The following is a 25,078-nucleotide window of genomic DNA, read 5'->3' as shown; positions in this document are numbered from 1 at the left end:
ATGGAGAGACAGTATCCAGCAGAATTTTGAAAAAGAAGAGCAATGAGAAGGAACTAGCCTTTAAGATATGAAAACGTTTGTAAAGCTTCCATAAGAAACAGTGTGGTCCTGGCTATTCTAGAAGCCGTAAAGGAATATAATGATACTTAACTACACAGAAAGCAGACTTCTGTACATCAGAACACACACATAATAAACAAAGTCACAAAAACAAACGACAAATGGGAGGAGATCTACAATTCATATCAGAAAGGACAAATCTTTATTTATAACTAGTCCTTGGAACATAAGAAGAACTACAATCTAAATATAGGAAAATGATAGGAACAGTTTACAGAAAATACAAATGGCTTTTCAATATATAAAAAGATGTCCAACTTCAGAAATAAGAGCAATGTAAATTAAAATTTTTGGACCTGCCATTTTTTCAACTTTTACAGTGACAAATTTAACAAAATATTTTATAGGAAAATCAAAATTGTTGGTGAGAGTACAAATAGGTACACATGCTATGAAGGGCAATCCGATATTATCTATCCAATTACAAACACCCACATTTGAACAAGCGGTTTCATTTCTGGAAATATATCCTAGTTTGGTTGCTCATATTTAAATAAAGGTTAGTTACTGCAACACTATTTGAACACAGCCCAAATACTGACCAGCAGACTACTTACATAAGTGATGGCACATCCAATTACTGAATACCACAAAACTTTCTGAATAAGACTCAAAGCTAACTAAATATAAAATATTCCTATATACATAAACTCACACACACATACAACACAGAGTAAACGAAACAGTAAGCTATCTAACTTGCAAACTATTTTAATTTTATTTTTTAAAATATTTTCTGATTTACACAAAAAGTTGCAATAATAACACAAAGAATTATTGTATACCCATAATCCAAATTCCCCAAGTATTAATATTTTGCCACATTTTCCTTATCACTCATTCTCTCAATAGGTAGGTAGGCAAACAGAACTTTTTCTGAAATGTTTCAAAGTTGATGACCTAATAATGCTCACTTCCCCAATCCAAGGACATTCTCTGCCGTAAACACACTACAATTATCAGAATCAGGAAATAACTCTGATACAAGCCTATCATCTCATCTGTACAACTTGTGCCACTAACGACCTTCGTCTAGTACAGCATCCAGTCAAGGATCACAGGTTGCATGTAACTATCTATATCTGTAACTGGAATCCTCAATTCTTCAATCTCTTATTCATACTTTTGAAGAATGCAGGCTATTGATTTTGCAGAATGTTTTTCAATTGGGGTTTGCCTTTGTCATGGTTAGATTCGGATTATGTATTTTGGGTAAGAAAACCACAGTACTTTTATTATGTGCCTCTCCAGTCTCAATACTAATGATGTTTACTTAAGTAATTATTTAGGGGACTGTCTTCCAGTTTTCTCTACTGTAGACTTACATTTTGTCTTTTGCATTTAGTAACGATCTTGTGGGGGGATACTTTGAAACGATGTAAAATCTCATTTCCCATCAAGAAAACATTTAATGATAGCGTTCAATTTGTCAAGAGTGGTTTCACAAGGAAGGTTATTACAATCTTTCTAAGAACCAATTTAACACTACACATCAAAAGTCATTATACCTTTTCACACGCCAAATTTACTATAGCAAGTGAGTCTAATAGAATTTCAGAATTCCGTTCAAGAATACTGCCACAGCGGGGCTCCTGGGTGGCTCAGTCGGTCAAGCATGCGACTCTCGATTTCAGCTCTGGTCATGGTCTCAGGGTCCTGGGGTCAAGCCCTGCATCAGGATCCATGCTCAGAGCAGAGTCTGCTTGAGATTCTCTCTCTCTCTCTCCTTCCTATGCTCCTCCCCCTTGCTCGCTCTGTCTCAAATACATAAATCTTAAAAAAATACTTCCACAGTGTTATTTATAGCAGTAAAAAATTAGAAACAATTTAAGCATCTAATAGAAAATAGCTAATCAAGTTACAGTACAACCATAAGAGGAATTCTCCTACAAGAAAGTAGAATACAGTATTTGAAGATCAGACTATTAGAATTACTCTAGAAATAACAAACCCTGTGAACTTTCCTTCATCACATTCTGCTCCTTCAGTTTGGACTCAGCATCACTCTAAACCCAAGGATCAATACCAAGACTCGGCCTCTACTTCTCATCTAGCTTCGTTGTCCTGATCCGCAGTTTCTTCAACGCCTTCTTCACTTCGGCATTTCTCAAGGAGTAGATGACAGGGTTGAGCAGGGGGGTGATCACTGTGTAGAACACAGCCACTGTCTTGTCTATAGACAAGGTGGTAGAAGGCCTCAGATAGATGAAGATGCATGGTCCAAAGAATAAGGTAACCACGGTGATATGGGACCCACAAGTGGAGAGGGCCTTGCTGCACCCCTCAGAGCTTCGAGTCCTCAGATGGAGTAAAATGACCACATAGGAGGCTAAGATGATCACAAAACTGATCACAGACAAGGTCCCCCCATTGGCAACAATCAGCAGACCAATAAGCAAGGTGTCAGAGCAGGCAAGTTTGAGCAGGGGAAGCAGGTCGCAGAAATAGTGGTCAATCACATTGGGGCCACAGAAGGGCAAGTGGAAGATCAGAAGGATTTGGGCAAAGGAATGCACAAAGCCCCCCACCCATGCTATTCCCACCAGGACAGCGCATACCTGCCGGTTCATGATAGTGGTGTAGCTGAGGGGCCTACAGATGGCCACGTAGCGGTCATAGGCCATCACAGTGAGCAGGAAGATCTCAGTGCCCCCAAAGAAGTGCATAAAGAAAAGCTGTGTCATGCAGCCCCACAGAGAAATTGCTTTCCTTTCAGCCAGCAAATCCGAGATGAGTTTGGGGGCTACGGTAGAGGAGTAGCAGATCTCCACAAAGGACAGGTAGCTCAGGAAGAAGTACATGGGGGAACCAAGACTTCCGCTGCTCATGACAGTGAGCACGATGAGGAAATTCCCCAGCACAACTGCTATGTACAAAAGCAGAAACAGCACAAAGAAAACTTTCTGCACCTCCCGATTGGTAGAAAGTCCCAGAAAAATGAATTCAGTCACATTAGCCATGAAGTCACCATGGGAGGCAATACTTTGCGTGGGGTGATCTGAAATGATACAAAAGACTCCTTCATCACGTGCATGAATTACATAATAATCCCTTGAAAATCTGAAAAGTTAGTGAGCTGGGTACCGAAAGATGAGTAGAAGTTAATTAGTTAAGTACAGAAGGGAAAATCATTCCGAAAAGGAAGAAGAGTATACAAAGCCATGAAAATCCACCCACGTGTGTTTGGAGTAAAAGGCAGAAGAGCAAAGGTAAAACTAAAGGCAGAGTTTAGGACCAGTTCCTGAAGGTCACTTACGCACATGGGGGTTTATCCTGCAGACAGTGGGGACTCATCAGGAATGTTAGTCAACTGGAAAATGAAGCCACTTTGTCTGTGGAGGTTGGACTAGTGGGCGCAGATCAACAGGGCGGCACCTATTAGGAGATGAATGCCTCCCCGGATGATGGTGGCAGCAAGGAGAGTGGTGCTGCCTCCTTGTTAAAGGTCTCTCTATGGCTTTTGAAGGCTTTTAGTTGTCTTTTGCCTGCAGCTTCTCTCCCTCCCACTTCCTTTTGTTCCCTGTCCATCCTTGGTTTGCAGAACATGATTCTCACCTCTCCTCTCACCCTTCAGACTCTTCAGAAAAGAGGGTTCTTGACACAGCATTCATGCTTATTTTTGCTTCTCCTAATTCCCGCCTTCTACATTTGGTCACTTAGTGACCTCATCTCTTTCCAAGGTTCCAGTTCGAACCATACACCATTCTTCTCTTTACTAGTACGTCCTATCATACGTCCCTCGGAGGCAGAAGCACAAACACCCTCTGTTCAGACCACTCACTTATGCTCTGACACAACCTCTCCACTCCCAGCCTTCCAACACCTTGGGCCATCACCAAGATTGTGCACTGACTGATTTGTATATTGTCCTTGTTGAAGCTGGACTTCACCCAACGTGGCTGAGGTCTTTATGTATCAATACAGCCCCTCCTACAGTGAGGTTCCTGGGTTCTGAGAGTAGGAGTGACATGACATCCACTCATGCCACAAAGCTTTCTTCCTCTAGCATCTGGGGCAGGCTCAGCTGATGAAGGACCACCATGAGCCAGAAGGGAAGTAGCAATAGAGCTTATATCTTCAGAGACAAAGACAGTGGAGACCAGCACCAAACTCTCAGCTCAGCTGGGGAATTTTACCGAGAGGCCATTCATGGAAGAAAGCACTGCTAGCAGTCCAGACTCCTGGGTTTACATCAAGTTTCTTCAGGTGGTAGCTATGTGGTATCTAAAAAGTTCTTTAACCTCTCAGAGATTCAATGACCAAACTGTAGCATGGAGGTACTGCCTGCCTTGCAGGTAAAGCCCACTCCCAGCTCATCCCAGAACTTAAGTTCCCATCCTCTGTGCTGCCTTTAATTCTTCTAAGATAGGAAATCCACCTTCCAAATCCATAAACCCTTACAGTCAGTGTTCCTCTTCTCGCAGAACATTTTCCAATCCCAGCACTTTCCCACTAAGTTGTAATTGTTTTTGTGACCATCTGCCCCCCACTAGATTTTGAATTTCCTGGAAACAGAGATTATCGCTTGCTCACCACTCCTCCAGTGCTAACTGAAGCACTGCCAAGAAATAGCATTTAGTGAATGTAGATAGAATGCACAGGGCGGGAAGGGGGGGCACCTGGCTGACTCAGTACAGCATGCAACTCTTGATCTTGGGGTTGGAGTTCTAGCCCTCACGTTGGGGGTAGAAATTACCACCAAAACAACAACAACAACAACAACAACAAATAGAATGAACTGTGGGTACAGAGGGTACAGATATTCCCTAGCCTTTTTAGCACAGTACACTGTAGGTGGTCAGTAAATATTGAAAGAACAAAGATCCCCAAGAACCAAGACCATAGCTTCTCCATCCCTGAATCCCAGTACTTAGCACTTTGGCCAGCTTGTCTCAGGCAAAGACCAGAACTATGTGAGAACACTTTGTAAAATGCCATGCACTTCATGGTAACATCCCCTTTGCTTTCAAAGTGGAATTATAGGTGCTCCTGGGTGCCTCAGTTGCTTAAGCATCTGCCTTCAACTCAGGTCATGATCCCAGGTTCCTGGGATCGAGCCCTGTATCAGCCTCCCTACTCTGAGAAGAGATTGCTTCTCTTTCTCCCTCTGCCCCTCCACCCACTTGTGCTCTCTCTCACTCGCTCTCTCGCTCACTCTCTCTCTCTCAAATAGATAAAATATAAAATAAAATAAAAACAAAGTGGAATTACAATCATGACGTGCAAAGAAGTGCACACTCAGAAAACAAAACTCACCCCAATGTTTCTGTGGCTCTGCTATTCTCACCACAGTTCCTTCTTTCGTATTGAACACAGAGATGTAAGTAATGCCCAGAGAACAGACAGCTCTTGTAGGTTCCTCAGTGAGGTAATTGGATAGTATTAAGACCCTGCTACCAACCAGAGCTCATATCTTGCAGGAGTTTCCAGGATCTGCTCATCTTGTAGCCTCAGACTTGGAAATGCAGAGACTAAGCCTCTGAGTCTCAATTACACCTGATTTAAAGCGAGAGTGAAGTAGACTTGCCTCCCAGGTATTCCTGAATTCTGGCAGCTCAGCCTTGAGTTCACACTGCTTGAGAGATACCGGGGGTACGTCATCATGATCAAGTGAGAGAAGATTGCTCCCAGAGAGCCAGCCCTACCTTTCCTCTTCCTAATCCAGCAGACAGCCCCATGGGAAGCAGGACTTGGATAATAAAATCTCGAACATCCGTGTAGGTAACAAAAGTTCAGAATCAATGAGAAATGTAAAAAAATAAATTCACTTAGTATTCTCAGGGAACTTTCTCTATATAGGGCTACAATAGGAAATAATTACAAGAAAGCTCCAAATATTGAAGTAAAACATTTATTTATTCCCTAACAGGTCATCATGAAGTTGAGGTTCTGTGAAAATCTGTCAGCCAAAATATATTCAATACTGAAATACTCAGTTTAACAATCTAAGGGAGATCATTTTTTAATGTGAGTCTATGAATATTTGTTATAGAAAACACATTTGTTAAAAAGCATATAGTATAAAACAGTAGTATAAAACTGTTTATTCACCAAAATTGCATTTGTTATAAGAGGTTGCTTTTTTTTTAATGGAAATGTCAAAGAATGTGTATAGCAGCTTTTATTCATAATAAACAAAATCTGAAATCAAATTAAATGTCTACCAACAGGAGAACACATTTTCTTCTGTAGTGGTATATGTATACAATGGAATACTATTCACCACGCAAAAAGAACAAACTATTGTAACCCACAACACAATGAATCTTTAAAAACATAATGTTGAGAGAAAGCAGTCAGACACAATAGAGTACATGCTTTATGATTCTGTTTCATGAACTTATGAAGGGGCTAAACTTCCATGACGATAGAAATTCGACCAGTAGTTGCTTATTGGGAGTAGAGATTGCCTGGGAGGGGTCATAAGAGAAGCTTCTAGGGTGATGGAAATATTCTACATCTTGGTTGGGTCTTAGGTTCCACAGTTGTATAAATTTGTGAAAACTCATTGGGTTGTACACTTAAGATCTGAGCATTTCATCTAATATAAGTTAGATCTCAATTGAAAAAAAAAACAGTTGGAATGGGGAACCATAAAGGAAGAAATATCTGATTCTGGTGTCAGAATACCCAAGTTTGTGCTCAAGTCTTGTGCCTGATTTATTCAGAAGCAGACATTGCTGGTTGGTTTCCCAACATTTGTTTTTTCCTTCTTCCTTCTGTGGTTTTAGGGACTCTGAATTTTTTTCTGGGCACATACCCACCTGGAATAAAAATTAGATTACCCAGCCTCCTTTGCAACTTTAAGAAAGGGGACATGTGTTTATTTTGTCCCTTTGTCTTTCCTAATGCCAGGAATGCTGCCATTAGCCTGCTTCCGCAGTACCATCTTGGGCAATGAGATGGCAATGAAATCTATAAAGGATGGAGAAAGAAGACAGGCCATTTCCATCCTGAGCGGTCTAATTCTTGACTTCTATCTTGTTTTAGACTCTGTTCCTTACAGATAAATCCTGGTCTAAATGATGTTTCAAGCTCCAAAAATGTCCACTGGGGATGATTCAGATTTCACTGACCTAACAGGATTGCTATGAGATTCCAATGAAGCAAATGACGTGAAAGGGGGTGAAAGGCTGCAAAATATTCACAGGATGTGATGCAAATATAAACTATAACAACTGCTCTACTCATAACCCTAAATGTGGCTTTGGGGACTTTTCGTGTATTTGAAAAGCTGTTATACTTTCATTGCAAGGTAAAAGATTAAGATCACTTCTGTGTTGCAACTAAAATTCACAGAAAGAGCTTCTCTGGCTCCAAATTATCTCATATCTAGCTCAAGCCTTTCCCAAATGATAAAGATAGATAATGTTGACACTTTGATATATTTTGCTATTCAGTAGTTGTTGAGTGCCTGTCCTCTGTCACTCTACACGCTAGGTACTAAAGCAGAGTAATCCTCCTAAAATCTTTTCACCCAGTAGAAGTTTGCCAGTAACTGAATTACCAACGGTAAATTCAGAGAATTAACCAACTCAAAGATTTAGGTATTAGGGAAATGACTGATTCACTGAACTACTAATTTATCAAAGATATGCTTCCACTTCTGATCTATTCTACTTCTTTTACTATTAAATAAGAAGCTCTGAAAAATCTATATTGTAAACCATATAGAAAATCAACTATCAATGAATCCAGATCTACAAATCCATAAAACAGAAAAGAGAAATTGAGATATGTCAAATTGGAAATATTTTCAGACACTATTCCAGATAGTTCTAATCAAGAGTACAACCTTCAAGGTAACAGGGAAGGATGTCAATGCGCATGCTCAACAAAATAAAGAATGTGAGGTAAGCATGACTTTTCTCCTCTTCTTTGACATGTGTATTTGCCATTCACCTCTAGTGAGTTTGTGCTGGAACCAATTAACCACAAATCCTTAGTAGTGTGCAACAATGAGCATTTATTCTCACATTAGTGCAGTATGTCTGCAGGTTGGCTGGGGCAGCTCTGTCTCTGGCTGCAGTTCAGTGGGTCAGGTGAAGTTCTGCTCCATGTGTGTCATTCTGCAGCCCAGGCTGTGGAGCAGCTCTTCCCCAGCATCTCGTGATGGTGACAGGAACACAAGAGGCAAGAGACACATGAGGCCCCTTAAGTTTAGCCTCTAACTGGCACACTCATATCCATATACATTCTATTAGCCAGAGCCAGTCATATGAGTGAAGCCAAAGTCAAGGGATGGAGAAGTATATTCCATGTGTAGTGGAAGGAACTTCTAAATTACATGGAAAAGGGCATAGATACAAGAAGAAATAAAACACTGGAGTGGATAATTCCGGAAAGCTTGGCTAACACATGCGAAACATGCCCCGACACAATTACCTTCTTCAAGAAGGTAAATTTAAAAATGAAGAGATAGAGCAAAATCAGTTGACTACACTGACAACTCTGTTGAAAGAGAGAAACCATCACACATAAAATGCTTGATATTTATTTCCAAAAAGCTGAAATTCAAAATATACAAAAATTCTCCCCAAATATGTTGCTTATTGCAGGCTTCAGCAAAACATAAGTGCAATGAATTTTATAAAGGCTTAATAGAAATATGTTTCTGAAAAATCAAAAGTTCAGTGTTAGCAAATTGCTGCTTGGGGAATTAGCAAATTAGCATATTTACTGAAAATTAGCAAAATGCTGCTTGGTGACTTTATTTGCAGTGAATTGGCCCAGAACTCTGGGTGTAGGGATATATATGCAAACAAGACCCACTCCCCACCTTCACAAACTACAGGATGGTTTGGTTCCTATTCACAACCTTCAGGCACTCTCATTCCAGGGCTTCAGTCCTTCTTTTTCTAGACGGAGATGAAAGCGGATGCATTCACAGGAAAACTGTGACATTGTGGAAAAGGTTTCTCGCACTTGGCCCAAGTGTCCATGCCAAGGAATCTGGATCACAGAGAGTGATCAGTCACTTGCCTAAGGTTGAGCTGGATTTTAGTCACTCTGGCACCAAATTAAATCCCTGCCACTGTGTCCAGGTGCAGCACTCTCCAAGATATCCCCTCTACCAACACTCCCTGTGGCAGACATTTCTTCCTAATAACAACCCTGACCTTGTTCAAGCACCAGTATGCCCAGCCCAGGAGAACCACAGTGCTTATCTAAACTGATAAAATAATCCCATTCCCCTCTGCCACCATTCACTATCCCAGTCTCCTTTGCATCTAGACACCGACATGCAGTAAGAAATAATGAAAAATTTCTGCTCTCGTCAATAAGAGAAAAATAGGAATTGTTCCAAGGAGTCTCTAAGAAATATTTCCCAAATAAAATGAGAGCCCCTCCTTCCCATCACGTGAGCATAGAATACCTAGACCTGCTGTAGCCATCCTGTGGCCATGAGGGGGCAGCCAAGAGAACCGAAGATATACAAACCAGATGCTCTGGCATCACAGATTTAACAAAACCACCCTAGAACCGCTGGTCTACAAACTTTTTGTGGAGTGAGCAATAAATGTTATATGACTTAAGCCAGGGGTTGCCAAACTGTTTCAGAAAACAGTGACATAGTCAATATTTTAGGCTTGCAGACCATACAGTCTCCATCACAGCTGCTTGGCCATGCCACTACACCACAAAAGCCACCATGGAGAAACAGTAAAATAATTGGTATGACTGTAGTCCAATAACCTATTTATGGACACTAAAGTTTTACAGTCACATAACTTTGATGTATCAACAAATATTATTCTACTTTGATTTTTTTATTTAAATTCAATTAGCCAACTTATAATACATCATTAGTTTCAGATGTAGTGTTCAATAATTTATCAGTTTCGTAGAACACCCAGTAATCATCTCTACTTTTATTTTTCAAGTATAAAAACCATGTTGGTTTGTAAGCCATACAAAAGCAGGCAATGAGCTAGATATGGTTAAACAATACCTCAGTGACCAGATAGCAACTGTCTAGAAGGAAAAGGATCTTCTAAAATTGTCCAAATGGTTAATAATAGCTTCATTGTATTTCACATCCAAGAGACATTTCCATTCTAACAATATCCTATGCCTATGAAATAAAGCTCCTACTGTGGAATTTCAGGCATTAGAATCAGGTTAATAGGGTAGGGGTACCAAATGAAGTATTAAAGCCTTCCTGGGACCCCCACAAGACCCCACAACACTGAAAGACAAGGACAAAGCAAAACATAAACTTCTGTCTCCAAGTGCCACAGACTTTCCACACACCATGGCATGCTAACACCAAGAGGCAAAGTGAATAAACCCAAGGTTGCACAAGTAGAAGATGACAGGGTGGGAATTCCAGTCCAGGTGATCTTCTCCAAAATACAGACATCAATGAATTCGTGCAGCCATGATTAGTACAATGGAATATGAGGGGCTCAACTAAACACAACAGAAAAACAGGAACAGGTTAACTTTTCCCCAATTCCTCATAGTAGACTAAAATCAGAATGCATTTTTGGCCACCCTATACATGATCATTTTTTTGTGTGTTTTCATGTTTATTCCATCCCTGAGTTCACTTTCTTCCCCCACAACTTCCTCATGGCATTTTTCACCTCTGCATTTCTGAGTGTATAGATAATGGGGTTCAGCATGGGGGTGACAACCGTGTAGAACACGGCCACCAGTTTGTCCTCAGTGAACGTGGATGGAGGCCGCATGTAGAGGAAGATGGCAGGTCCAAAGAACAAGAGAACCACCATGATGTGAGAGGCACAGGTGGAGAGGGCTTTGCGCCTCCCCTCTGCAGAATGATTCCTCAAGTTGAAGAGGATGACAATATAGGAGGACACCAGGAGGAGGAAGGAGAAGATAGAAAATAATCCACTGTTGGCTAACACAATAACCCCCTCCACAGAAGTGTCAGTGCAGGCAAGCTTGAATAAGGGATGGAGGTCACAAAAGTAGTGGTCAATCACATTGGGACCACAGAAAGACAACTGGAGAGTGATAATAATCTGAACCATGGAGTGAAAAAAGCCCCCGAGCCAGGAGCCAGCCACCAGAAGGTGACACATAGACCGGTTCATGATAGTTGTATAGTGAAGGGGTTTGCAGATGGCCACATAGCGGTCATAGGCCATTACTGTGAGCAGGAAGATCTCAGTGACCCCAAAGAAATGGAAGAAGAATATCTGAGCCACACAGCCCTCCAGGGAAATGGTTTTAATCTTGGCAAGTAAGTCTGTGATGAACTTAGGGACAACAGTAGAAGAGTACGTGATCTCCACCAGGGACAGGTAGCTAAGGAAGAAGTACATGGGGGAATGCAGACTCTTACTGACATTGACTGTCAGCACAATGAGGCCATTGCCCACCACTGTGGCCAGGTACACGAGAAGAAACACCACAAAACACACTCTCTGCACCTCTGGATCCTGGAAAAGACCGACGATAATTAACTCAGTCACGTTATTTGTATTCGCCATGGAATCCAATCAGGTGTTCTGGACACAAGGTCATGAGAGACCTGCAATAAAACAAACATTGATTGTAACCAATTCACCTCATTTATAGCACGTTAGACAGTGTAACCCACTTTACAATACACTAACTACCAACTCATTCATTTAGCCCATATGTACTCATTCAGCATTAAATATTACCAATCTAACAAGTTTGTATATTAGAAAATAAAGGCTCAGGGAGATGGCAATTCACCCAATATCACACAGAAAGTGTTAAATTCTGGGCCTCAGAACCAGGCTTTCTGACTTCGGCCAGGATTCTTTCTAATTTACCAGATGATTTGAATTTGAGGAGCCATTCAGGTTCATAGCCTACACTTTTACCCTCTTCACTGCATTTCTCTTCTATCGGGGAATCCCCATGACACACCTGTACTCCTAAATTCCTTGTTTCCTTCATCTCTGTTTCAGGAAACATCTCCCCACTGATAATTCTTCCCTTTCCAAAAGGTCCTGAGTACAGTTTTCTTCACTCAGTTATACCAGTCTTCAACTCAGGTCAGATTCTTTCACCAGTCTGCAGCATCAATAACCATGTTTGAATGACAAGTGCTCAAATCCTCTGGAAAGGATTCAACTTATTAGCTTGTCTCCATCATTTCACTACTACTTTCCCATCTCTTACCCCACTAACCAAACTACTGGAAATCCTGAACTCAGAGCTTGTCCTCTGAGAGCATTGTTATGGCTGAGCAGCCTGCCTGCTCTGGTTCCAGGTTGGTAGTCAGCAGCCAAGTATATTAGAACGAGAGTTATCCCCTGGGACAGATCATTACTGAACATCTCTTCTACATCTATACACACTTTGGACCATAACGAAGATGCACAGATCACAATACACACTCATGCTAACAATGTCCTATGATGCAAAACAATATTCTCTAGATTAAGGTGCCATCTTCAGATTTTTTTTTTACCACATACGAGCCATGAGAAATAAGAAAGAAATAATATGAACATCTTGATTCTCTGCTATAAAATCTATCCTCATTGCATTTCCCTTTTTCTCTGAAATTTTCAAGAAATGCTCTTTTGAAAAAGTAAAAGTGTATCTGACCAGCAAGGAACTAAATCCAGAAAAAATAAAGATCTCTCTCTCTCTCTCTCAAATAAATAAAATCTTTTTAAAAGGGGGGAGGAGGGCACCTGGGTGGCTCAGTCAGTTCAGTGTCTGCCTTTAGGTCAGGTCATGATCCCAGGGCCCTGGGATCAAGCCCCACATCACGCTCCTTGCTCAGCAGTGAGTCTGCTTCTCCCTCTCCCTCTGCCCCTCTCCTCTGCTCATGTTCTCTTTCTCAAATAAATAAAATCTTTTTTAAAAAAGGAAGAAAACACAAATGTCAGTGACATTTAACAAATAAACAGATGGAAAGAAAGCAGTGTATGTCAGAAATCATCAGGTAAGGACACATACTAAAGTGTGAAATTTCCTGAGAACAGATACAGGAGTTCTCATCCAAAAAAAAAAAAAGTAACTAAATGAGGAGATGAATAGGTTAATTAGCTTAACTGTAGTAATCATTTCATTATGCCTATCAGAAAGTCAAGTTGTAAATATCAAGTAGGTATAATTTTTATCAAAGAAAAATGTTTAAGATTAAAAGTCATTGACCTGAAAACATTGAGAAACCTGTATTCAGAACAAGAAAATAGTAGAAAAAAAGACCATGGCATTTCAGAGATGCAGAGAGTATCCTTGATCCTTGACTTTCTGATTCAGTCCTTTCTGTACTTGGATACTAGAGAATGCCCCTTACTCCTCAGTTAAATTCTCCTCTTTGCTTAAACTAGTTTGATGGGTTTCTGTTTCTTGAAAGCAAAACGTCCTAAGACACGAACCTAGGAAAAAAAATTTTTTTAAAAACTGAAAACCATAGCAATAGTAAGAAAGTTCAAAATACAATTACTAGTTAGAAAACACTACTGAAAAATATTCCCTTTACAATTGTCATGTATTTTTGCAGAGAAAACCATAAAACTTAAGGGAACACAAAAAAATTCATGTATAAAAGAAAAAACATCCACCAAAAATAATTTTTATAAACTCATGTTTAAGCAATAAATGTCCACATAAAGATTTTGACTTTCCCTAAATTTGTCTACAAATTTATGCAACTTCAATCAAATCCAACAGGATTTTTCTTCTGTAATTTACATAATTATTCTAAAGGTCATCTGTAGGGGGAAAGAGGGTGGGAGGGGATCAGCCATCTATCAAAGCAAAAAGAAACTGCCCATCCAAGAGCTAGTTTCCAGGAATGGAAGTACCGCAGAGAAATTACACCAATACCCATGCTAAGCACAATCAGTAGTGCTAAATTCACCAGTTCAGGGCTCTTGCCAATAGGAGCAGTGCTGTGGGCACCAAGCACCCAGAATCATTAGGAATATCTAACACCATCTCAGCATCTTGGAACATAAAGTGAATGAATGGTTAGAAGACAAGATTGTGAGACTCCTCGAGAATCACCTTGCATCACATCCTCACTCATGAGCCCAAGAAAAGCATTTGGACAGAGATTAGGGTTGCAGCTGATGAGACTAAGCTATGGGAAAAAAGGAGACCTAGAGGCGAGTATGACTTGGAAGATACTCTGATGACATCCTAAACCTCCAAGCTGCCCAGGCTGTCATTCTGATATCACAACTGATCCATGCTTCCCCTTCATGCCCACATCAGTTATCACCACACCTCATGAATTTCTCATTAAACCACCCACCCCATGTGTGCCCTTTCTCTCCATTCTCCCTGCCACCCCTTCTCACATGCTACCAGCAGATGCCTAAATTACCAATGCCTCTTCCTCTCCAGATGCTCCTGTCATCCACCCCACACACTGCAGCCAGAAAACCGTGTCCTAGACCCTTCTTTCCTCGGATCCTCCCCTGCATGGGAACAGCTGGGGGCAGGAGGGACTCCTGAACTCCTCAGACTCACTTTTAAAGATTTTCACAGACCGAGTCACCTCAGTAATCACACTCTTACCCACTAAGCTTTGACTCACCTTTGCTCATGTCCTCTCTCCGTCCCACAGCCCAACCTGCTCTTTCCCATCACAAAGCCTCGCTTAGCCAGAAATGCCCTCTCCCTGTCCTTCCAACACTACCCACCTTCAAAGCCAGTTCCAGTCTTCTGTGTTCAGTGAAGCTTGCCTTTAATACTCCGACCCATCTGAATCTTCTCTTCCCTGAGCACTGGAAATATGTTGGTGATTTTCCTTATATGCCTATCAAATCATACCTCTACCCTGAAATCTACCAACACCTCCCCATTGCCCACAGCATAAATCCCAGTATTTTTGGCATGAATTCCAGGTCCTTCTGGAACTGGCCACTGCCTTCCTTTGCACCTTTATTGTCATTCCCAAATGACCGTTTACAGCTACTTCCAAAACAAAGATGCCCTTTCTCGCTTCTGTGTGTTTAGTATTCCTTCTTTCTAATTGCAAGAAGAACCTCCTCTAATAAGAATAATGTGTCCCTTGCTCTGTGCTCTTATAGTAACTTGACATACTTCTTTTTTAGCAATTAATAGATTCTTTATAATTGTGGCCCTGTAACTATATCTTCTACTAAGAAATATAGTATTCAAAATTATCTCTTAATATATTTCTTAAATTTGTATTATTAGTTACATTTTGGTTAATAATAATGGCTAATATTTCAACAGTACCAAGTGCCGTGCACTTTATAAGAGCTCCATATACATTAATTCATTCAGTTCTCAGAACAAACCTGTGATGTGGGTTTTACTATTATCCGTTTTTGACATTTGAGGAAACAGAAGCGCAGTTATTAAGTGAATTAACTGGCCTAAAGTCACACAGCAGTGGAGTCAAGATTTCAATCTCAGCAACCTCAGATCCTGTGCTTTTTAACCACTGCCCTATACACTCTCTAAGTACATAACAGATAAGTGATAGTGAAAATTAAATATGTTCTTCTGTTAGAAGTTCAAGGTATATTTATTTGCTGACAAATATTTCCTTTTTATTAAAGCGAAGTTGACATACAATATTAGTTGCAGGTGTATAACCGTGATTTACCATTTGTGTCTATTATAAAGGCATCACCATGATAAACCGAGCTACCATCTGTCACCATACAAACATATACTATTAATTATATTCCCTGTGCTGTACATTGCATCCCCATACCTTATTTATTTTATAACCGTAAGTTTGTACCTTTTAATCTCCTTAACTATTTTCACCCAGTCTCCCAACACTCTCCCCTCTGGCAACCACTAGATTGTTCTCTATATCTATGAGTCTGATGACAAATATTTGTTGATGAGCATGAATTCAATCTTTTTATGATCCACTAGAGAAATTAAGGAAAATATCCTAGGACCAATATGGGATCACTCAGAGATAAGAAAGGAATCTTATAGGAGGATCCAGCTTTTCCAGCCTTCATGCCTAAGAGAAGGAGTAACTGATAGCCTTCTTCCATGAAAACCACATGTTCCTTTCCTATCATCTCTGTCTTTTCTGCATTTATTCCTCTCTCTGCTACCTACCACTAGCCATTCCCACCATCTCTCCCACAGAGCTGGTAAGGAATACCTCCTCTCTCCCCACAATGCTGCCTCACCAAGGGGCATGGAAAGAAAATGTGATGAGCATGTCAAGTCCTAAATCGGCACGTGAGCATGCAGACTCCACATCAGGTGACCTGCTGGACTCTGGACCAGAGCCGAATGACAGAATGCAGACAACACCCAGAGGCAAAGGTAAGAGAGAGCTTGATGTACCAACGTGACTGATCTCAGATGACCTAATGAAATCTCCATCCCAGTCACACACTCCTACCTCATCATTCCCAAATGGTACCTCACAGAATCCCAAAACTGTAAATGAGTTTAAAACTACCAAATTTTATGTTTTGTACAATTTCACCACAGTAAAAATAAATAAGTAAATGGAATTCATTACCCCCCAAAATATATAGATTCAAAGGAAACCACCTCATTTACAAATGAACACTTGTGGCTTAAAGAGAGGAAGTGACTTGCCCAATATCCAGTGGCTGCTTAGAGACTTTGCAACTCGTTTCCAGCCATATCACCCACCTTGAAGTCAGAAAATCTGGTGTGGCTTCATTCTGCCTCGGAGCAAGGAATTGGGTCAGATGGATCTCAAATATACTCAAGTGCCTCCAATTCAGCATGAAAGTAGTCATTCTATTGGAATAGATCATTTTCAAGGCAGTGATCTGGTTGAAGAAACAAGGATAGGATGCAGCATTGGATTCCTCTCTGGGAATCCTGGTCCCTGGATAAGTAGGGTGCTTTGCCTAATATTCCCCACCCAGCTGATTTTTCACTGACGAGCCCAATGAGAAAAGTCCAAGTCACCCTCAGCTAAGCCCCTCTGAAAGTGGTGCTGAAAATATTCAGAGACCTTTTATTCTAACTTCCTCTATTTACAGATGAGATGACAGAGGCTCAGAGAGGTTCATTGTTTCCCAAAGCCACACACACACTAGATACTTGCCAGGCTACTAACTCATAAATCAGTGTTCTTTCAACAACACGAAACTACCTTCTGAAGGCACTGGGTGGTGCTACTGTGATTCAAGAATCAGATCTTGTCCCCAAGAACAAAACACCATGTTACTGGGGGCTTCTAGAAAACAAATAGATGGCATCTAAGATGAATCACAAAAAAGAAAAATTCAGAGGATCCGGATCTGGGTTGATATTTGGATTTATAATAGCCAAAAAAATAAACAAACGTCATAGGAAGTTAGCCAATTCAAAGAATTTAAGATCCTGATTTAGATGTAGAAAATGTACCCACCCACTGAGAGTCCAAGAGTTCTGAATAAATACTTAGATCCTTTTATTATTTAAAATAAATTAAGCCACACACTATAATCAAGGGAACAACTTCCCCATGGAATTTTTTCTCTTGGGTGTAACTGTCAATTAAAGTATAACTTAGGAAAGTTTCAAAATTTGCTTCAATTAGTTTAGTGAGATTTCCGTAACGTTTTGACACTCAATAATGAGGTAGTAAGAGAAGAAAGTTGAAGGAAGGACATAAAGGGAACTTTTTCCAGACTGAACTACTGAGAATGAAAAGGGACTGGAGGAGATTATGCTAAGTGAAATAAGTCAAGCAGAGAAAGACAATTATCATATGGTTTCACTCATATATGGAACATAAGAAATAGCAGGAAGATCCGTAGGAGAAGGAAGGGAAGAATAAAGGGGGGTAAACAGAAGGGGGAATGAACCATGAGACACTATGGACCCTGGGAAACAAACTGAGGGCTTCAGAGGGGAGGGGGGTAGGGGATTGGGATAGGCTGGTGATGGGTATTAAGGAGGGCATATATTGCAAGGTGCACTGGGTGTTATATGCAAATAATGAATCATGGAACATTACATGGTGCACTGGGTGTTATACGCAAGTAATGAATCATTGAACTTTACATCAAAAACTTGGGATGTACTGTATGGAGACTAACATAACATAATAAAAAACTTTTATGAAAAAACAAAACAAAAACTAAGGATATACTGTATGGTGACTAACATAACAAAATAAAAATTATTATTAAAAAAAAGAAAAGAAAAGGAGAGTGAATAGAGAGGAAAGCAAGGACTGGGCAGGGGCCAGGAGAGCTGGGCACTAGCTCGGGTCATAACTGATTACCTACTAACTTGAGCACGTCATTGATCTCTCCACTTCTCCCTCTCCCCTGGATCTGCTTCTATATAAAAAGACAGAGCAGAGCTGGATTATCTCCATTGTACCTTCCAATTCTAACATTAATGGATTCATGTACAAGTCACTTACAGTCCCCAGTGCCTCACCCTCTCCTTTAATAACGACAGTGGTGATAACAACATAATCTATGGGAATTCCCTCAGAAAGAGATGTCATCAATCTTGCCCCTGATCTGGAGAAATAGCTACAAGTTTGCAGCAGAAGTAAACACTGAAGTATGTGGACCCATGCTATCCAATGTGGTAGCCATCAGCCACATGTAGCTATTTAATTTTAATTTTAATTTTAAATTAATATATTTTAATTTAAACTTAAATTTAAAAAATTAAAAATTCAATTCTTCAGGATGCTAGGCATATTTCAAATACCAATTAACCACATGGAGGGACTACCATGTATTAGAATGGATATCAAATATTTCCATTATCACAGAAAGTTCTCTTTTTTTATTAAGTTCAATTAGCCAACATATAGTACATCTTTAGTTTTTGATGTAGTGTTCAATGATTCATTAGTTGCATCTACCACCCAGTGCTCATCACATCACACTGGCAATGCTGATCTAGACCACCAGCTTCAGAAAACAGAATGTTTACATCCATGTAGACAGGACCTTCTCCATCCTATATATCACTGTATATCCCTGGCACTGGGAGTAATGCATAGCACATAGTACATGCTCATTAAGACTTAGTGAATGAATTATTAAGGAAACCTAATAGTCCTAAAAGAGGTGAATGATTAAGTAAACTATGCTACAATTAGACTGTTGATATTATCAAGCCATTATAAATAACTTTTATGAAAATTTTTAATTGCTTAGGAAATTGGTATGTAATAGACTGAGAATATATGCCAATATTTATATCCATTCCCCCCTTCTCTATTTTTTAAGTTTTTATTTAAATTCCAGTTAGTTAACATACAGAGTAATATTAGTTTCAGGTGTACAATGTAGTGATTCAACACTTCAATACAACACCCAGTGCTCAACACAACAAGTGCACTCCCTAATCCCCATCACCTATTTAGCCCATCCCTCCACCCACCTCCGTTCTGGTAACTATCAGATTGTTCTCTGTTTCTTGGTTTGCTCTCTCTCTCTCTTTTTTCCCCCTTTGCTCATCTGTTTTATTTCTTAAATTCCACATATGGGTGAAATCATATATTATTTGTCCTTCTCTATTTCGTTTAGCATAATACACTCTAGCTCCATCCATGTTGTTGCAAATGGCAAGATTTCGTTGTTTTTTATTGCTGAATAATATTCCATTGTATATAAATATATATACCACATCTTCCTTATCCGTTTATCAGTTGGACACTTGGGCTATTTCCCTTTTCTCTTTAGGAACAAAACACTCTGATCTTAGCTAAACATAATTCAACTTAGAATAAAGGATTATACTTTTTGGTCTCCCTTGCAATTAAGGGTAACCATGTGATTAACTTCAATCAAATAAGATGAGAGCAAAATTGCTATGTAGCACTTTTGAATAATCTCATAAAAAAGAAAGTTATCAGGGGCTCTTGGGTGGCTCAGTCGGTTAAACATCTGCCTTCGGCTCAGGTCATGATCCCAGAGTCCTGGGATCGAGTCCACATTGGGCTCTCTCCTCAGGGGGGAGTCTGCTTCTACCTCTGCCCCTCACCCCACTTGTACTTTCTCTCACTCTCTTAAATAAACAAATAAAATCTTTAAAAAGAGAGAGAGAAAGTGATCAGTTCATCCTCCCCTTCTTCCCTCTCTTGCCTCCTGAGATATAGATGAAATGCTAAGAGTGGTGTTGTCCAATATGGAATCCAATAGCCATGTGTAGCTTTTTTTTTTTTTTTTTAGAGTGGCAGAAGGGGCAGAGGGAGAGGGAGAGAGAGAATCCCAAGCAGGTTCCAGGCCCAGTGTGAAGACCCATGCAGGGCTCAATTTCACGACCCTGAGATTATGGCCTGAGCCAAAATCAAGAGTCGGGCCTTAACTGACTGAGCCACCCAGGTGTCCCACCACATGTAGCTTCAAAATTTTAAATTCTTAAAATGAAATAAAATTTAAAATTTAGTTCCTTGGTCTCACTAGTTCATTTCACTGCTCAATAGCCACTACAAATTTGTTCAGCACAGACACAGACCATCTCCAGCACGACATAAAGTTTGACTGGACAGCGATGGTATGGAGCAGTAGCCACACTTTGAGGTCACAAGGTTGAAGCTGCGTGCTGACGATGGCAGAGTCTGGATTTCTGATAAGGTTGTCAGACCTTCGCAACCATGCTGGACTTTCTACCTCTGAACATTTGTACTTCTATCTCATTAAGTTGCCATTTTTTTTTCTGCTACATGCCGTGAAACCTATACCTTAAAAGATTAAATAATAAATGAGAAGAGTACCAAACTCTATATGCAGAGAAGCTTGCAACACTTTCCTAACTTTTATTTAATCTTTAAACTTTTCTTTATTTTATGTTTAATACATTTTTTAATGTTCAGACAGAATCAACAGTTGAGAACTAACTACATGTCTTCAGTGCTAAGTGGTATAATTAGACTGTTACACTTCTGTGAATTGAGAAGTTGTTTTTAATATTTCACAACATTCTCTGGCTCTTAAACAATGGGGGGAAAATGCTTTCCTTTGATTCCTATGTTTGTCCACTGAGACCAGAACAAAGCAGGTAATTAGCTCTCAATAGACCCACCAAGTCTCAACCCTCAGTAGGAAAGGTAATCCCTGAGAATTTTGGTGATTCTGTTAGTGTGGCTCTTATCCGTTCCTGCAGTATCCAATGTTTCTACTGATTGATGATGTTCTTTTCAAAGCTCTCAGCAAAGAACCCAAACATGCACATGAGTAAGTGGCTCCCATCACAGCCTACATCCTAATGTCTCAGCCTTCTGCGATACAAGCAAGGCATTGAGAGATAGAGAGGGGAGCTCCACTGAGCTTAGTTCTGTACCACACGCTTTAAAATATATATTAACAAAGTATAAGCACATTTAGCATAAAAGACAATGGGGAGGCTATGTCATAATCTTTTTTAATTGAAATACAGTTGACACACAATATAGTCAACATCTATTTAATAAACATTTATTGAGTACGTACAATGTGCCAGGTACTGTGCAAGACCCTCAAAGGCAATTAAGTGGCAGAGAATGTTGAGCCCAAAGAAGCCCCCCCTCCAAAAAAAAAGAATTGTACTGTCTTTAAATGTCTGAAAGTTTTGGTATGCAATCAAGGCCTATTCTCAGTAGTTCAAAAGAACTAAAAGAAGACCTATGTGTGGACAGACATGAAGTCATTCTGTATAATAAAATTAATGACCAGCAGCAATAATAATGAAATGATGACGAATATTTATTGAGTCCATGGTACAACTCTACCCTGTTATTTTCTAAAAGCTTTACATATATTATTGCATTTAATATTCAGAATGATCTTGGGAATATATGCTATTATTAATCTTATTTTAATTGTGCAAAAGGAATGTTCAGAGAAGTGAAGTAGCTTGTATCTTGGGTTGTGGCTATAGGCAATTGGAACGTCCTACTAAATTTCAGAGCTTGAGCTCTTAAAATTTTAATAGGAAGAGATATGCTCTTCACCACGAAAGTGTTCAGAGAGAATCAATAAGAAATAATAGAGAGAGGACAGTGCATGGGCCTAAAGGGTTAATTCAACAAGCACTTTTTTTTTTTTTTAACAAGAACTTATGATGCACCGGCTACAAGCATATATAGAACCACAAAGAGGGGAGAGTGAATAGTCTTGCCTATGAAAAAAACATGTATAAAATAATGATGATCAAAGTGATAAGGACAATGATAAAGGGACACAAACATAACCATGGAGAGGAGACACAAATTCAACACAAGGAGGAGGGAAGTCAGAGAAGTCCTCATAAAGGAGATGACTTTAACCCAGGTCTTAAAGGATGTATAGGATTTTGCCATATGGAAAAAGGTGGTAAAGTTATTCTGGGCAGAAGTAGTATTTCCTCAGGGTTTAATGATGATGTCATCCCTGGCCGTGATTATTGGGGAAGTGGGGGAGATTTCCTGGTGCCTTTAAAACCACTATTAACCTACATGTTCTGTCAGAACCTAAGGAGAAAGAGACAAGTCCCTAAGGCCTATAGCACACCCGTGATGCCCCATCCCTCTGCAAGGAAGCTGCCTGAATTCTTTCACCCGATCCTCAAGGAGAGGTGAGAGGACAGAGTGCAAATGCAAAGCCAGTCTTTGTACGGTATAAGTCAGTTGAGTGAAGAGGAATTTCAGAGAGGTGGAAGGATATATGAGGTCACCAAGATGAGGAAGGAGCAATTAAACCACTGTTGGCCAACACAATAACCCCCCTCCACAAAGGTGTCAGTGCAGCCAAGCTTGGATAATGGCTGAACATCACAGAAGTTGTGGTCAATCACACTGGGATCACAATAACAGAGGCACAGACTGTCTCATCCTATTTCACCAAGAAACACTAGTAAGCATGAAAAGAAGTGGAATGGGCATGGTCACTTAGAATAAAAGACAGAAGTCTGGAGTAGAAACATGCATGAACAGTATTTCCCTCCCTTTCATTCTTCGAGATAGGCCTAATAAGAATTTTCTACATTCTGTGTTTATTTATATTTGGATAAGCCTACATGTGATCTTCCCATTAAAATGTTGACTTGATCTTTCCCTACTGACAGCTAGAACCTATGCCATTTTGATATTTTTTTTTTAATTTATGGATGCTGGACATTGTGAAAGGGCTTGTGGAGATTGAAGAACTAACGTTTGTACATGTCACAAGAGCTGAAATTGCCCCGGAGATTTTTTTGGTACTTTTAATCAGATGGTCTATGGTACAAGACGCCAAGAACAGAAAAATTCTTGGACACAATTTTCAAAGCTATACTTCTCCACACTGGAAGAGAAGATCACATTGGTACCCTCTTCAAATATCCCATGGTAATTCCTGTCTTTGGTTTCCCTTCTTAATGAAATATAGGTTGTTATTAGGAGGTTGAACAAGGAAGGGAGAAGGGAGGGAGGGAGAAGGAGGTGGGGAGGGGGGAGGGAAAGTGAAAGTATGTAATAGAAGTACTTTAACTTACAAAATACCTGTCAAAATATTCTCCTTTGCATTTGCATTTAGTTTGGGTCTCAATATTACCCAATCCCATGACATTGCTGCATATCATAGAGCCAATCCAATCTCTGTCCTTGGAATATTACACCAGGATACCAGCCAAGTCTTTGGTTCTAAGGAGAACCACAGAAGCAGCAATATTAAGTCCTGACATTTGTTTCTGCCATTCCTGAATGTCCCACTGAAATCAAAATCCATTTCAAAAACAGAGAATAATAATAATAATAATCAGACATGTGTTTTTCTTTATCACTTTCCCATTTTCACTCCATTCCTGAGTTCTTTTTGCCCCACAACCTCCTCATGGCAATTTTCACCTCTGCATTTCTGAGTGTGTAGATGATGGGGTTCAGCATGGGGGTGACAACCGTGTAGAACACGGCCACCAGTTTGTCCTCAGTGAAGGTAGAGGAGGGTCGCATGTAGAGGAAAATGGCAGGTCCAAAGAACAAAAGGACCACTGTGATGTGAGAGGCACAGGTGGAGAGGGCTTTGCGCCTCCCCTCTGCAGAATGATTCCTCAAGTTGAACAGTATGACAATATAGGAGGACACCAAGATGAGGAAGGAGCACAGAGCAATTAAGCCACTGTTGGCCAACACAATAACCCCCTCCACAGAAGTGTCAGTGCAGGCAAGTTTGAATAATGGCTGAAGATCACAGAAGTAGTGGTCAATCACATTGGGACCACAGAAGGGCAACTGGATGGTGATGAGAATCTGTATAATGGAGTGAAAAAAGCCACCAAGCCAAGAGCCAGTCACCAGTACATGACACAGTTGGCGGCTCATAATATTCATATAATGAAGAGGCTTACAGATGGCCACATAGCGGTCATAGGCCATCACCACAAGCAAAAGGATCTCAGTGACCCCAAAGAAATGGAAGAAGAATATCTGAGTCACACAGCCCTCCAGAGAAATGGTTTTAATCTTGGCAAGTAAGTCTGTGATGAATTTAGGGACGACAGTGGAAGAGTACGTGATCTCCACCAGGGACAGGTAGCTAAGGAAGAAGTACATGGGGGAATGCAGACTCTTACTGACATTGACTGTCAGCACAATGAGGCCATTGCCCACCACTGTGGCCAGGTACACGAGAAGAAACACCACAAAACACACTCTCTGCACCTCTGGATCCTGGAAAAGGCCAGTGAAAATTAATTCAGTCACATTATTTGTACTGGATTCCATGCGGAGAGGAAGGATCTCAGAGAAGAGTCCTGTGACAAAACAAACAATATCACAACACCAATCTTTCATGCTTATTTAGCACTTGCCTGTTAAGAGAACCTTTCGTACATATTATCCTACTGGTTTACTTTACTTACTTATTTGTTCATATAACCAATGCTTATCCATTCACTACCCAACAGCCCACGCTATACAAGACACTATGCAATCTGTCTCACAAAAACTCCATGATCCCCATTTCATAAGTGAGAAAACCAAGGCTCAGAGAGGTTGTGAATTAGCAAAGCCTCCCAGTAAGAAGTGGATCCAGAAGAACCACATCATTTTATTCCAACTGGTATGTTATTTCAGATATATCACACTGCAAATAATAATCAACATTTCAGCACT

The 25,078-nt window shown here is 40.2% G+C and overlaps 3 protein-coding genes across 4 annotated transcripts; all 3 read right to left on the bottom strand.

Annotated features, from left to right (window-relative positions):
• Nucleotides 1-2,159: 2,159 nt before the first annotated feature.
• Nucleotides 2,160-3,080, bottom strand: LOC113264879 (olfactory receptor 4X2-like). The gene has a single exon (XM_026511856.1). The coding sequence runs from the start codon at nucleotides 3,078-3,080 to the stop codon at nucleotides 2,160-2,162; it is 921 nt and encodes a 306-aa protein (XP_026367641.1).
• A 7,572-nt stretch (nucleotides 3,081-10,652) lies between these two features.
• Nucleotides 10,653-11,582, bottom strand: LOC113264881 (olfactory receptor 4B1-like). Its single transcript, XM_026511857.3, has one exon. It carries the CDS (start codon nucleotides 11,580-11,582, stop codon nucleotides 10,653-10,655), a length of 930 nt encoding a protein of 309 aa, XP_026367642.2.
• An 8,109-nt stretch (nucleotides 11,583-19,691) lies between these two features.
• Nucleotides 19,692-24,688, bottom strand: LOC113264944 (olfactory receptor 4B1). Of its 2 annotated transcripts, XM_026511896.3 has the most exons (2): nucleotides 23,778-24,688; nucleotides 19,692-19,719 (listed from the first exon to the last, which is right to left on the bottom strand). In XM_026511896.3, exons 1-2 carry the CDS (start codon nucleotides 24,686-24,688, stop codon nucleotides 19,692-19,694), a joined length of 939 nt encoding a protein of 312 aa, XP_026367681.2. The 2 variants fall into 2 exon arrangements, with proteins under 2 accessions (XP_026367681.2, XP_044244998.2); XM_044389063.2 differs by lacking the exon at nucleotides 19,692-19,719 and having other exon boundaries at nucleotides 23,759-24,688.
• Between the last annotated feature and the right edge of the window lie 390 nt (nucleotides 24,689-25,078).

This window comes from Ursus arctos, unplaced genomic scaffold, assembly GCF_023065955.2.
Source record: "Ursus arctos isolate Adak ecotype North America unplaced genomic scaffold, UrsArc2.0 scaffold_23, whole genome shotgun sequence".
NCBI lineage: Eukaryota > Metazoa > Chordata > Mammalia > Carnivora > Ursidae > Ursus > Ursus arctos.
Note: the sequence above shows the minus strand (reverse complement) of the source record. Positions and strands in the feature narration are given on the sequence as shown.